Below are 16528 nucleotides of genomic sequence, written 5' to 3' on the forward strand. Positions count from 1 at the left end.
AACTTGCAATAAAAGTAATACTAATAATAATATTAGTAACTGAGTATGATGACAGTCAGAAAATCATACTTCATATTTCTCAGATCAAATCTGAGCATTTTTAATTCTTATTCTGCTTATTATTATTACTTCTGATTGCTTGCTGCATTAATCAGCAGGGACGGTGATACACCGTTGAAGACGGAGTGATATTATTCCCAGCGTGTCACGTGGATGGTGTTATTTTAACAGCTTATCTGTTATCTGTGGCCTACAAGATAACCAACAAGAAGCACTCGACAAATTAAACATCACGATCCTGAATTCCTTCACATTTCCATATGAATGTCAACAAATTAAAAGGGGGGGGGAATAAGAAAAGTTCGTCAGTTAAGTTCCTGCTCTTGTTTATTTGTCCAGTGTGGGTGAACTCGAAGCATTCGCAACATTCGCAACATTCGCAGTAAAATGCTTGGGGTTTCGGGATGAAAAAAATAGCTGACATGCCTTTACTCAAGAGTCTATTCAGCACACGGAAGAGGACGAAGAGACACAGTGTATCAGGAAACGCAGAAAAAAACAAAACAGACAAAATGGCTTCCATTTGTAGTCAGGACAAATCGGTGAAGGATCAAACACTTAACATTTTAACCCCTTGGAAATTTTTGATAGAATGAAACAACAACAACAACAACAACAACAACAACAACAACAACAACACAGAGACTCGATCTGGACATAGGACGAAGCCTTCTATGTTTTAAAATGAAATGATTGGCCCAAAAAATACAAATACATTAATGCAAAATAAAATGAAACAAAAACAAGAAAACACCTTGAAGAAACACAGCACAACATTTTTTTAAAAGAAATAAATAACTACATAATGAAAAAAGAAAAAAAAACAAAAGGATTGTCATTGAATGTTGCTTGTGTTACTCTCTCTCTCTCTCTCTCTCTCTCTCATACACACACACACACACACACACACACACACACACACACACACACACACACACACCAGAACATCCAAACTAAAAGTTCTCCCGCTTTAGTGAGAGACTCTGAGGAGGTTCAGCTTCATTAGATCCTCCTTTAAGGTCCTTCTAGTGCTCCCGAGACTCTATTTAAAGTCAAACGACGTTTAAATGGATCATTCAGGGATAACCGTATATCAACTCTGAAGCTCTTGAGCCTCCATTTGGGACGCGACTCAGTGAGTCACTTGGGTCATGAATTATTTTAACAGCTTATCTGTGGCCAGAATGATAATGAAGAAGAAAAAAAATCAGTCAAATTATAATAATCCAAAATCCAAACCAATTTTTTTCCCTCAATGTATATATTTAACTATATTTCATTGTGAGAAAAAAATAAAAGGATAAACATTTCCAAGAAAAAAAATATTCGAGTATTTGCATACCAGTGTGTTACATTAGGTAGTTATGTATCTTAAACCAAGGAAAAGAAACTCTTGTATTTGTGTGTGTAACAAAATAATGCACCAGTAAAGATTCTCTGAGTGCGATTTGTTCGAAAAGATATCACCTATTGTTTTCGTTTGTTTCTGTAATTGTACGAAACATCATGCATTTTTCACCCTTTCTGTCCTACATAATCAGCACAACAAGAGTAAAAGTACCTTTGAACATTAAAGCTCATGCTCTTGATTTGTCACGTAAAAGAATCAAACAAGAAGCTTAAAAAAAAGCAACCAGATACCCTGTATTCATCCGTTACAATTACAGTCAAATTGAAATAAGAGCTTTTTTTTAACTTTCTTTTTTTTTTTAAACAGAACCTTGTGTGCAGACGAGGATCGAATCGATCAGCTCCACCAACACCAACAGCAAACACAGACATGCTCATGAACAAGGAGGCTTCAAAACAAAACAAGGAGCAAGGCTTCGGTCCTACGCTAACAGACATTATCTTTATTTGACAAATATAAGCATTAATCTTAAACAGCCAGCATTATAAATACAATTCATTCATTTAGGATGGGGGAGGGGCGGCACAATCTTTAATTCCAGTTTTAACGATTTTAGATTTAACATTTTTAAAAAAAAACTTTCCGTTAAAAACTGAAAAGAAATTCTGTTGGAAAATATTTATCTTCTGATCCAATCAATTTCTCTCTTTCCAAGTGGGAAAAATATCTATTAGAAGTTTATATATATATATATATATATATATATATATATATATATATATATATATATATATATATATATATATAAAATATGCATACACACACACACACACACAAGAGAAAGGCGTTTTGATCCATGTACTCCTCGGAGCGACACTCACAGTGCAGTGTGTGGTTCAGAAAAAAGTACCAAAGGCACAATGTGGATCGGCACTCGTAGTCTTCATGATTAACATCCAGAGTGTGTATTTCCAAAAAAACTGGAGTAGTAGGATTTTTTTTGTTGTTTTTTGTTTTGTTTTTTGTTTTTTTTTTCTTTTTTCTTTTTGCACAAGCTCTCCAAAGCCGAAGAAAAGTCATGAGCACGGAAAGAGAGTTGTTGGGGGGCTTTTTGTTTTGTTTTTTCTCAGGGTGACTCCAGACCCGTGATGTAAGCAGCCATTTTGCAAATGAATGCCAGGGATGATGTGGAGAGGTGGAGTAGAACGATGAGGTGCTTTTTAATCCCACACAGGCAGGTCAGTGTCAGGCCAGAGCCATGGGACACCACGTGTCACTTCGTACAGACGCCGCCACGTCGCTGGTGGACATTAATCCCACGTTAGTGTACAGACCGTCCTGGCCAGGGTACTTCACTATGGAGCCCGTGGTGCCTGGAACGTCTATATGACCCACCATAGTGGAGGAATTCACCTACAATTTAATAATAATAATAATCCATATGTGCCATTTTGTCTTTTATAAATAAATAAAATAATATAATAAATAAATATAATATAATAAAATAATATAATAAATAAATATAATATAATAAAATAGTATAAAGAAAAAGTGTTAAATAAATAAATAAAAACAATAAATATATATTTTTTAAATTACATAATTATATATAAAACAATTTCAAATTCTTATTCTTATTCTTATTATTATTATTGTTAACAATAAATAAATATTCTTAAAAATTACATATAATTATATATAAAAAATTTTTTGTTATTATTATTATTATTATTATTATTATTAATAAATGTTTTATTTATTTATTTATTTAGAAAGCTTAAGTGTTCTAGATTTAACCCCCCCCCACCCACACACACACACACACAGATACACACACACACAGTGCATGGAAATCTGTTGCCATGGCAACTAAAATACAATATCCAGGTATACGTCATTTCCCAAAACAAAATCTTTTTTTTAAGGATATTTTTCTATTTTTATAAATTTTTATTTAATATTAATTCTGATTGCCTGAGTGTGATAAGGATTGTGGCCATGATGACTACAGTCTTTTGCTCATTTCTCAAAACAAAATCATATTTTTTAAGCATATATTTTAAAAATGTATATTGTTATATGTTGTATTACTTTTAAAAGGTGATCAGACGAGTTCTATGCTATGAGTGTTGCCATGGGAACTAAAATGAATAGCCGGTTTCGCAAAATAAAAATCGTATTTTATGTATGTGTGTCTATATTGATGTTTTATTTCATATCAAATGCATGGTGGAGTGTTGCCACTATAACTGAAGGTTATAGATCATTTCTCATATAAATTTATAAAAATCATTTTGGTTTTTAAAAAAAATATTTTATAGATTTTTACAAAATATGAAATCTGATTGATTTTTTAGGACATTTTATATTTTCTGTACATTTTTACACACAAAAAAAACTAGTTTTGCGCAGACTGTTATTACATGGTTATATAGTACATATTATAATAATAATAACAACATATTATTATGAGTAATGTTAATTGAGTTCTATATGCATTTGTGATATAACACATGCTCTGTCGTCTCTGTGTAACTCACCGAGGTCACGGCCACCTGCGCAGATGGAGGACTGTTCTTTGAGTTCTCTTCCGAGGCAGAAGATGATGATGATGTTGGAGTCACAGGGACAGAGCTGCTTCCTGCTGATCAAATCAATCACTCCGTTAGATTACAGGGATTCAACTCAACACATCAAATCTTACTGTGCTCTTTATTTCCTCTCACTGACCAGATGATCCCTTTGTTTTGTTCAAGTTTTTCGGTTTTCTTTTTCTCGTCTGAATACCTTCCTTCTTCATCGCCAGCGGCCGTGGTACCTAATGAAACACGGTTGGACATTGGAGCTGACCTTCTCACTTATTTCATGTATAAATCGAGTCAGAGTGTGTCGTTAGAGTGTGGTGGTTCTGCCGTACACACCCCATGTAATTTGGTGTAAAGTCCGCATGCGTTGCACACCGGTTCCCCCTCTGCGTTTCTGCGCCACAGGGTCGTCGTGCTGGTCTGGCAGTTCGCACAGGAAAGACCGACTCTTCTGGAAGATGACTACACACACAAAAAGCAATCATCCGTTAACTTTCAACAAATTTGATTGCTTCCTTATCTCACTGGAAACACTAATCACTCCAGCGGATCTGATCCATAACTGATTGGCTTGCAGTGAATAAACCTGTACAAGTGGTTTAAAGTTTTAGTTTTCAAGTTTTGCCCCAAAACAGATCAAATGTTCACTGATTTAACAACAAAAGACTGAAATATCTTCTGTTAAACTTTTCAGATAGCATTTAGAGGAGTTCCAAATGTTTTGCGGCCACAGACTCCTTTAGGAATAATAATAATAAGAAGAAGAAGAAGAAGAAGTATTATTATTATTATTATTATTATTATTATTTTAAGGACTTTTCAAATATTTTGCTCATGAATATAAAATGTACAATATTATTTAAGCCATTTATTTATTTATTTATTTATTTATTTGAGCCAGAGAGCTTTCTATTCATGAAATTTCCACTATGTCCAAGTTGACCGGCTAATAATAACTACTGATACTTGATAAACTTGATAACAGGCTAAATATAATAACTTTGATAATGATGGGTTGTGTTTTTTCCACCACTGTAACAAAATAAAATGTTACGTACACAGAAATTACAGTCTCTCCATCACAAACTTTCATCGACGGCTTAAATGCTCAAGAACACAAATATTTTTAAAAAATACAAATGATTAATTTCATTATCAGAATAAATTGCACTTCAGAGACGGTTCTGTAGTCTCAAATGAATAAAAATCTCCAAATGAAGTCTGTCATTTTTAAATGTGGTGCAAATCACAACCCACCATTTACCATTAAAAACAAGTCGGTGTATAAATAATTCCACTTGGACCTCCAGTTGAAGAAATAAAGTTTCCAAACTGTCCTGTTCCCTTTATGGTGGTGGATTTAAGGAAACACATTTTGTTTCAGCTGAAAGAGCAATCTAAGATTCTTAATTTGACCTTCAGGACCATTTTACTCCAAAAGCCGGTTAAAGCCAGACTCCTTCATGCACTTCCAACAAAACATGGACCCTGGATACCTGGACCTTAAAACAGCAGAACGTACCATTTGCTTTCATTATTCCTGAAAGTGACTCAAATAAATGTGTGGGTTGAAAGTTTAAGAATTAAATGCTGTAAATAAATCGATAAATATTGAAAATATTACTGCACGCGTTTAAATAATGAGTCTGAAACAGCATTGTGTTTATAAAAGCTGGACTGATCCAGGTTCATAAAGGGAGGGGAGAGCTACAGTATTATACGTTTAGTACGGATCTTTTAAGATTTCACTGAAAGCGAAGTGAAGGTCCTTTGCATGCATGCACCATTAGAGATAAAATATATTCTAAAAACTAAAAATGTAAATAATATTGCAACAAGGAAAAGTACATTTGGTTTGGTACCTTTAAGTAAAAAAAAAAAAAAAGTGAAATAATTGTTAACACTGTGTTCTGCTGGTTGAAAGCTGAGGAATAGAAATAAATGAAAAACGTGTGTAATAAGGATAAGTGTATTTTTATTTTATTTATGTATTTATTTATTTATTAGAAATAAATGGTGCCAAAGTGTAGCACACACTAAAGGGACACTAAAAGGGATAAAAGATGTCTTCCTGGTACCACCTGGGCATGATGGCTGCCATGGGTGCAACTCTATGGTCTTAATAAATACATTTGCATCATTCATAAAACATTACTCAGGCTGTGTGTAGAATTTATTTTACAGAAGTCCTATAAAGAGTGTGAGGACCCCTGGACTATCATTATTCATTACGCATGTGCGTAATGTGCGCATCTCGAGCCCCTGAATAAAAATAATAAACGTGTGAGGATTTTTTTTCCTCCACATGACCCCCTGTAGCTCACCATGCGCTTCTGCGGCTTAATTAATGGTCGGCTCAGCCCGTTCATCTTGCTGTACAGGCCGCAGGCGTTGCAGAGAAAGTGACCGGTGCCGTCGCGCCTCCACAGCGGGGTGGAGATGGAGCCGCAGTTCACACACTCCCGACTCTCCATCGCGTCCTCGAGGAAGTCTAGCACACACACACACACGACACACGTGCACGTCAATGAGGCGTAAATTAATGCATAAATGATGCGTCTTCTGGAATTGGGTTGATTTTGATCTTTTCAGGATTTTAATCTCAAACTCACCTGGATGAATAAATATTCGGGAAATTATTTATTTATTTACAGAATTACCAACATAACCTAGTCCATATATCCGATCCCTTTGTTTTTTAAATATATATGTAAGAAAATTATTTTCAATTTATTTCCAATATTTATGAAACATCGAAAATGTCGCAGAATCTCTTGTTCGTTTGAGAATCAGACCCCAAAACATACACTACCTCTTAAATTATAAATATTTAATAAACTTGTCTCAAACCCGCTCTTTTTTTCTTCCCCCCAGACTTTTAGATATTTCTGTTTAAACTAAAAACCCGACTTTAGGCTTAATCAAGCTGCTTTGTGTAAAAGTCGGGCTTTAAACGCTGTTCGTGTCTGTTATATTAATTTTACATTTAAACCCGTGTTTCTTTACGTTCGTTATTAAAAAAATTAAAGATTTAGAAAGCATAAAAGGCATGTTTTACTGACAAAATAATCCTAATTCTTTCAAGCACGATTATTAATTAAGGTTCCTTTCACCTTTCACACACCAGCATTACGTCATCAAATTATTTTAATGAGTCGCGTTTATGCTTTAATTGTCGGCAATGGTTTTTTTTTTCTTTCTTAAATCTTATAACACTCTTCAAGATTGATAAATATTTTCCTGACATTTTTTAGGCACACGAATTCACAACACATTATTTTAGACACATTATATGTGAACATTCTGTTATTATTATTATTATTATTATTATTATTATTATTATTATTAAGCTGTTCTGAAAGAAACTTTACATGGTCCTAGGAGGCACTTTTTAAAGGATTTCGTAAACACACACACACACACACACACACACACACACACACACACACACACACACACACACACACACACACGTTTTGAGAGTGTGTCTCCTGTACCTGCAGGTCCGGGCCGGATGGAGAGCGGCGCCGCTCGGCTCTGTAATGAATGCAGCATGGAGTTATCGAAGGGCCCCGCGGGCCACGCGGTGGGTAACTGGGGTAGTTGCGCTCCCACGTAGGGCGCGTACGGCCCGGTGTAGGAGCCGCTCAGGGGCCGGGACAGGTACTGCTCCCTGCCGCTGGCGTTCAGCGTGCTCGGGTAGCTCGGGTCCCTTGCTGTGCCGTTGTTCACCGGCGGGCTCGGTGAGTAGTGAAAGCGGGTGGAGGTGGCGTGTGGACTCCCGGTGCTGTAGGACGACGGGCTCTCGGGCGCGGGTTGTGACCACGCAGGGTGGCTGCTGACTGCGTGGGTTGGTTGTGACGCCGCCGCCGCGCTCGACTGCAGGTAAGGCAGACTCGGGATCATTGGGCCGACCCGTGAGGTCGGCACGTACACCGGCGAGTTAGGGCTGGAGTGCATGTAAGCTGCCGACGGCGACTCGTAGGCGGCCAGCGTCGAATACATGTCGCCGGGGTCCACTACGATCCCGGGCTTGTGCACGCCGAGCTTAGCGGCCTGGTCCAGGTCCGCGAAAAGCGGCACGTCGTCCGAACTCACCGGGTGGCCGAAGGCGGCGTAGGTGGGCAGCGGCCGCGTGTCTGCGCGCCGACTCCCCGCTGCGTCCAGAGGCGACGTCCTCAACTCGTCCCTGCGCTCGCCGTGGACGCAGCTCTGCTCGGACGGCGATCCCGGGTTACTGGACACTTCACGCTTGACTGTGGACCAGCTGTGCTCGCCCAGGTCCATCCAGGAACCGTGTGGTAGCTCGCGGTATGGGGAAAACGGACAGGAGAGGAGTGAGCCTGCAAGGAAGAACAGAAACTTCAGAACAATGGAGCAAGAGAATAAAATAAAAGAGGAAAATGTACGACATGCAGTGTGGTCGAGTTTCACCTACAGCTACACTAACAATAACCAACACCAACACTTTCTCAGGATTCGTGCCAAAGTTCTGGGGGGAAAATCTTCAATGCAAAACTTATAAATAAATCAACAGGTAGGAGAACTCAACAACAACAACAACAACAACAACAACACACTATGCTTCCAAACTGTTGTCTTACAGACCCTTATTTGTTTTTTGTCTTTTTCATAATACATTTAGTAACAGTGAAAGTCCAAGAAAGAAAGCTCAAGAATCAGAAACCTTTTTCATGGATGTCTTTTCCAAGATTATTACAATTTTATAACAAAAAGTGCCCACGTACCATGAAAAATGTTGCCTATTATTATTATTATTATTATTATTAAAGTTGGTTTGAAAAGAAATTGTTTTAAAAACTAGAAGTTTAGCCTAGATATAGGAATATATGAACTGAGCTGAAGTGCACCTCATTGCATGGAGTCAGTGGTCAGAAGTAGTTAGCTACAGTAGTTAGTCTCCCTGTCCTGTCCTGCTGAAGAAACTCCTGAATCCATTCCATCCATGTCATGACTCAGTGCTCCTTCAGTGGAGCCTCATCATTATTGCAAAAGAACCCCCCACACACACACACACATAGTACCAGATAGGAAACCAAACGCAATATGTCTTTCCAACAAGGAGATAACCGCGTGATAAGACCCTCAGGAGATAAGAGTTAACGGTGACGGCGCACCCAAAGCGCGTTCCAGCGGCGCGGTGCAGCGCGCACACACACTCTCTCTCTCTCTCTCTCTCTCTCTCTCTCTCTCTGAAGCTTCACTCGGAGATTTCAACAGGAACCAGAAGGAAAACTCGGGGTTTATGGAGGAAAAACTTCACCACTGACCTTCTACTGGTGTTTCTCCATCGGGGTGTTGGTTCTATCCAGCGCTCTCATGTCACCACTGCGGCTCTCCAAGAACATTTCCGAATGGATGCTTCAGTGGACTTGTAACGACGTTTAGCAGAGGAGGGGCCTCCGAAAAACTGGGCACTGATTGGGTGGCAGTATGCGCATGCGCAATAGTTATAACGTTATAGGGGCAGGGACTTTTTATAGAGTGTATTCTTTCTTTCTTTCTTTCTTTCTCAAACTCACATCGTATATTATTATTATTATTATTATTATCTCATCGTCTCATTATTATTATTATTATTATTATTATTATTATTATTATTATTAAAATCAATTCATTCAAAAGACCCAAAGGCTGTAATATCAAATACAAAATATTACAATATACGCCCTGTTAAAATGTTATATTAAATAAGCATTACAGTGAAAGCTCAGCAGGATGTGAGATTATACACAGGAAAATATATTTCCTGATTTTTATATGACAAATATTTGTTTATTATGATTTATTTAATTTTGTTTTATTTATTTTGTACATTCATTTTTATTTCATTTCATTCTCTCTTTCACTTGTATATTTAGATATGTGATTTCCAAATAGACTAAGAACATTAAATGATATATAATATATAATATAATATAATATAATATAATATAATATAATATATAATATAATATAATATAATATATGTCCTTTATAAATATAAATATTCACTATGTAAAAATAGCCAAATGTAAAAAAAAAAAATCACGCTCATCAGTATAGATGTGAAAATAGAAAAATTATAAATAAACGAAAAATAAAAATGAAACATGTTTGATTTTATGATCTAAAAAATTTAAGCCATCATGGGCTGGAAATGTGTTTATAAAGAACTAAATATTTGCAAAATTGTCTGTGGATCAACATACCAACTACAGATAGATAGATAGATAGATAGATAGATAGATAGATAGATAGATAGATAGATAGATAGATAGATAGATGCAAAAATTAAAAAGCGTTTATTTAAATAACTATTATTATTATTATTATTATTATTATTATTATTGCTGTATTCTTTTAGGATTGTTGATGTAATATAAGCGATATTAGTGTGTGTGTGTGTGTGTGTGTGTGTGTGTGTGTGTGTGTGTGTGTGTGTGTGTTAGAGGTAAAAGGTTAAATCAAAGTAAAGGTCTCGCTCTCTGTCTCTCTCTCTCTCACACACACACACACACACACACACACACACACACACACACACACACAGAGTGATGGAATCACTGTGAACTGCTGCAGTGTGAATGTTTGTGGAAGTTCAGTGTGATGTAAATGAACGCCGTCGGTAATTAGTTTAAGTGAGTCGCCGGCTCGGGGCTGTGCACCGTGCGTGTGTGTGTGTGTGTGTGTGTGTGTGTGTGTGTGTAGCAGGTAAGCAGGGTGAGGGACTGTGAGGGTCTGAGCACAAACACTCAACACTGGATGTTACAGCTGACACTCACTCAGCCTTTGAACAGCAGATAATTCATTCAAGCCGAATACACACCATGGCTTTATGTGAATTGATGAAAAGCTGGTGTGTGTGTGTGTGTGTGTGTGTGTGTGTGTGTGTGTGTGTGTGTGTGTGTGTGTGTGTGATGAATGTGTGTGAAAGCACCTGAGCTCTCTCACCTCTTCTTCACACTCATCCGACCCGCAGCACGCGCTCATGAACTCTTAGTTATTTACTTTCATTAAAATAAATTAAATAAAAATAAATCCAGCGCAGCGCCAAAGTCCCTGACAACACAACCGGAAATCAGGAGGAACAAACGCAGAGGCCTTCTACAGAAAATACACAAATAAACAGATTCATCTTTAAACATACATTTTCAATTTCGCATTTCATAACTGCTTTATGTTTAATATTTTTATATTTTATATTTGAACTTATTTACTTTTATATTCATTCATTCATTTATTGCTCATTTAGGCACCTATTTACTTATTAACTTATTTATCATTTTAAGCACTTACTTATTTACTAACTTACTTATTTGAAATATTTATTTATTTATTATTGATAATTTAGACACCACTTTGTTTGTTTGTTTGTCATTTTAGGTACTTCCTGACTTACATACTGGTGACTTTCTTTCTTTCTTTCTTTCTTTCTTTCTTTCTCTTATGTACTTGCTTATTGTTTGTTTGTTTGCATACTTACTCACGTCTTTCCTTCCTTACTTATTGGTTACTTTATTTATTTATTTACTTACTTACTTTCTTACTTAATTGCTGACTCACTCACTTACTCCCTTCCTTCCTTCCTGACTGATTTAATGGACACTTTATTTGTTTGTTTGTTTGTCATTTTAGGTACTTACTTACCTACTGGTGACTTTATTTATTTACTTACTTATGTAATTACTTATTGGTCATTTTATTTGTTTGTTTGTTGGTTGGTTTGTTTGCATACACACTCACGTCCTTACATACTTACGTATTGGTCACTTTACTTACTTACTTACTCCCTTCCTTCCTTACTGACTTATTTAATGGTCACTTTGTTTGTTTGTTTGTTTGTTTGCATACTCATTTACTCACTTACTCACTTCCTTCCTTACTTACTTAGCGGTAACTTTAAGTACTAAATTCTACGCAAAATTATAAACGAATACAGTGGTACTTTTCATACTATTTTGTCGTATTATTTGCTGTGACAGTGTACCTTTTAAATGCAAAAAATAAATTTAATTCTGTGATGGATTTTATTAATTTTAGTAATGATCATTAAAAACAGAAACACTGAGAACAGTAAAGGCCTAAACTATCCCACCCCACCCTACACTACACTGCACGCCAGTACACTACCCTACCCCACCTTATCCTACCCCAAACTACACTACCCCACCCTACACTACACTACACGCCAGTACACTACCCTACCCTACCTTATCCTACCCCAAACTACACTACCCACCCTACACTATACTACATGCCGGTACACTACCCTACTCCACCTTATCCTATCCCAAACTACACTACCCCACCCTACACTATACTACACGCCAGTACACTACCCTACCCCACCTTATCCTACCCCAAACTACACTACCCCACCCTACACTATACTACACGCCAGTACACTACCCTACCTTATCCTACCCCAAACTACACTACCCCACCCTACACTACACTACACGCCAGTACACTACCCTACCCTACCTTATCCTACCCCAAACTACACTACCCCACCCTACACTACACTACATGCCAGTACACTACCCTACTCCACCTTATCCTATCCCAAACTACGCTACCCCACCCTACACTACACTACACGCCAGTACACTACCCTACCCCACCTTATCCTACCCCAAACTACACTACCCCACCCTACACTACACTACACGCCAGTACACTACCCTACCTTATCCTACCCCAAACTACACTACCCCACCCTACACTACACTACACGCCAGTACACTACCCTACCCCACCTTATCCTACCCCAAACTACACTACCCCACCCTACACTACACTACATGCCAGTACACTACCCTACTCCACCTTATCCTACCCCAAACTACGCTACCCCACCCTACACTATACTACATGCCAGTACACTACCCTACCCCACCTTATCCTACCCCAAACTACACTACCCCACCCTACACTACACGCCAGTACACTACCCTACTCCACCTTATCCTACCCCAAACTACGCTACCCCACCCTACACTATACTACATGCCAGTACACTACCCTACCCCACCTTATCCTACCCCAAACTACACTACCCCACCCTACACTATACTACACGCCAGTACACTACCCTACCCCACCTTATCCTACCCCAAACTACACTACCCTACCCTACACTATACTACACGCCAGTACACTACCCTACCCTACCCCACCCCAAACTACACTACCCCACCCTACACTATACTACACGGCAGTACACTACCCTACCCCACCTTATCCTACCCCAAACTACACTACCCCACCCTACACTATACTACACGCCAGTACACTACCCTACCCCACCTTATCCTACCCCAAACTAGACTACCCCACCCTACACTATACTACACGCCAGTACACTACCCTACCCCACCCTACCCCACCCCAAACTACACTACCCCACCCTACACTATACTACACGCCAGTACACTACCCTACCCCACCTTATCCTACCCCAAACTACACTACCCCACCCTACACTATACTACACACCAGTACACTACCCTACCCCACCCTACCCCACCCCAAACTACACTACCCCACCCTACACTATACTACACACCAGTACACTACCCTACCCCACCCCAAACTACACTACCCCACCCTACACTATACTACACGCCAGTACACTACCCTACCCCACCCCACCCCACACTACACTACCCCACCCTAAACTACCCCACAGGCATTTAGGAGATGCCTTTATCCAGAGTGATGTACAACACACAGGGCAGTTAGGGGTTACATGCCTTGCTCAAGAGCAGTTCAGTCATTCCTGCTGGTCCAGGGAATCAAACCAGCAACTCTTTCATCCCAAAGCCGCTTCTCCTACCATCTCTAACCATGGCTTCCCCACTACACTACAGGCCTACACCCCCCTAAACTACACTACAGGCCTACACCCCCATAAACTACACTACAGGCCTACACCCCCCCTAAACTACACTACAGGCCTACACCCCCCTAAACTACACTACAGGCCTACACCCCCCTAAACTACACTACAGGCCTACACCCCCCTAAACTACACTACAGGCCTACACCCCCCTAAACTACACTACAGGCCTACGCCACCCTAAACTACACTACAGGCCTACACCCCCATAAACTACACTACAGGCCTACACCCCCCTAAACTACACTACAGGCCTACACCCCCCTAAACTACACTACAGGCCTACGCCACCCTAAACTACACTACAGGCCTACACCCCCCTAAACTACACTACAGGCTTACGCCACCCTAAACTACACTACAGTCCTACACCCCCCTAAACTACACTACAGGCCTACACCCCCCTAAACTACACTACAGGCCTACACCCCCCTAAACTACACTACAGGCCTACACCCCCCTAAACTACACTACAGGCCTACAGCCCCCTAAACTACACTACAGTCCTACACCACCCTAAACTACACTACAGGCCTACAGCCCCCTAAACTACACTACAGACCTACACCCCCCTAAACTACACTACAGGCCTACACCCCCCTAAACTACACTACAATTCTACACCACGCTAAACTGCACTACACTGTCAATTCGTTCAATATAAAACAAAATCAATGACAAAAATGCCTGGCAAACATTATTATTATTATTATTATTATTATTCCTACTACACAACACGCTTCATTACTGAAGTATGATAACTTTTCAAAACACAGTTTATCTGTGTGCTCATATCAGTGATACTAAAAGGTGATACACAACACCTGTATCATAATTACAGATAAACACATCAAATCAACTCTTAATTATAGATAAAATGGTTTTCAAATTAATTGTATGTGTGATATTTTATTACATTATCAATATAAATATAGAATATTAGTGTAGCCTCGTGTAGCCTCACTTCCAGTTTCTTTTTTAATACATTTGTTTACTTAAATGTAATTTTCAGCGTTATTAAACTATCAAAGTGAACCTAAACATCTGCACACAGCTGGGTTATGATGTTATGAAGTTATGATGCTGGTGATGATGCTGGTGTTTGTGTATTGTGTATTTGTGTATCTGCTCATTTGTATGTAAAATAACCAAAGTTAAGAGGTGTGTGTGTGTGTGTGTGTGTGTGTGTGTGTGTGTGTGTGTGTGTGTGTGTGTGTGTGTGTGTGTGTGTTAAACAGACGGCAGACACTTCATTATTTTTTTTGTAACTGAGGGAAGACTATTAAAGCTTTAATCTCTGCCCGGATGTACTTTGCCCTTGTAACGTGTAAGACATGCTGGAAACAAAGCAGGACTTTGCTACAGCAGAAAAACGCTCTATTATTATTATTATTATTAATATTATTATTGTTGTTGAATTTTTATTATTTATTAATTAATTCAGACTACCTATTACACTGCATATACTTGATGTGTTTATTTAATTTTATGTTGTTTGTTTGTTGTTTTTGTTGTGGTTGTTGTTGTTTTTCTCCCTTACATAGATCTAGAAAATCACCTCTGGAAATAAATCTTGACATTTAAAGCATTTATTAGTCCTTTTTATACTTTTTTTTATTTTAGAGAATCGAAGCAAAAGTGTAAAAGCAGATGGATCACTAAATCTGCAGCTTTATCAGTGAATCTTTACTGGTGTAAAAGCAGCTTAGTCTGAGTTTACACTCACTTTCCTTGGGTGAATAACTTAGGAGGTGTGTGTGTGTCTGTCTGTCTGTCTGTTTATATTCCTGTTAAAATGACACGTATTTGGGATGTAAAAAATGAAATCAAGATAAATAATGTCAGATTTTCTTCCACCTTTAATGTAAAATCGCAACCAACAAATATAGCCGCGAATGGCGATGAAGAGCCCAAGCACCTCCCATATACCAAATCTGGCACGAATCCAACAAACCTCCTAGGAAGAGAACATCAAAATGTAACACGTGTCAAAACACACAAAACCAAAAATAACTCACTTCCTGTTGAGTATGGCTAATACAATGTACCTTACAATTTTGTTCGTCTTGGGGCACTGCACACACCTACCAAATTTGACATGGATCGGTAAAACTATATACCGGGCAAACATCTCAATGACATGTGGGGGCGCTATGGAGTCCCCCAAACACACCTAGGGCCAAGCCTCTATTCCTGAGTAGTGGTGGCCAGGACTGATGTGTGTACCAAATTTCATGCGTATTTGCTCATGGGAACCACCTCAAAAATGGCTAAGTCTTGAAGAAAAAGAATAATAATACGAAGGAGAAGAAGAAGAATCCTTAGGAAAACTGTAGAGCCTTGCACCATGGTGCAGTGCCCTCCAGTGGACACCAGATGCCACACACCTCCAGTGCTCGAGGTCCTAATTCAAGCAATAAAAAATTGTTGTGGTTTAGGAAATCTCGACACCCGTTAACTAATACCTTGTGAAAGCATGTTTTCCTTGTAACCCCAGCAAAACAGTTTAATACAAGTCTTTTGGGTTAACAATTTTTTTCTTCCAGATCTACCAGATTGTGAGGCGATCACAGAGGTGCACAGCCCTCTTCAGTCATTCCACAGGTTTTCAATAAGATTGAGATCTGA

At 38.7% G+C, this 16528-nt stretch overlaps 1 protein-coding gene across 2 annotated transcripts; it reads right to left on the reverse strand.

Annotated features, from left to right (window-relative positions):
- Window positions 1-2230: 2230 nt before the first annotated feature.
- Window positions 2231-9368, reverse strand: gata6 (GATA binding protein 6). 2 transcript variants are annotated; one of them, XM_060905473.1, is made up of 7 exons: window positions 9288-9368; window positions 7494-8339; window positions 6321-6487; window positions 4333-4458; window positions 4142-4229; window positions 3952-4052; window positions 2231-2824 (listed from the first exon to the last, which is right to left on the reverse strand). In XM_060905473.1, exons 2-7 carry the CDS (start codon window positions 8281-8283, stop codon window positions 2657-2659), a joined length of 1440 nt encoding a protein of 479 aa, XP_060761456.1. In that variant the 5' UTR covers window positions 8284-8339; window positions 9288-9368; the 3' UTR covers window positions 2231-2656. The 2 variants fall into 2 exon arrangements, with proteins under 2 accessions (XP_060761456.1, XP_060761454.1); XM_060905471.1 differs by having other exon boundaries at window positions 3952-4055.
- Between the last annotated feature and the right edge of the window lie 7160 nt (window positions 9369-16528).

Source organism: Neoarius graeffei, chromosome 23, assembly GCF_027579695.1.
Source record: "Neoarius graeffei isolate fNeoGra1 chromosome 23, fNeoGra1.pri, whole genome shotgun sequence".
NCBI lineage: Eukaryota > Metazoa > Chordata > Actinopteri > Siluriformes > Ariidae > Neoarius > Neoarius graeffei.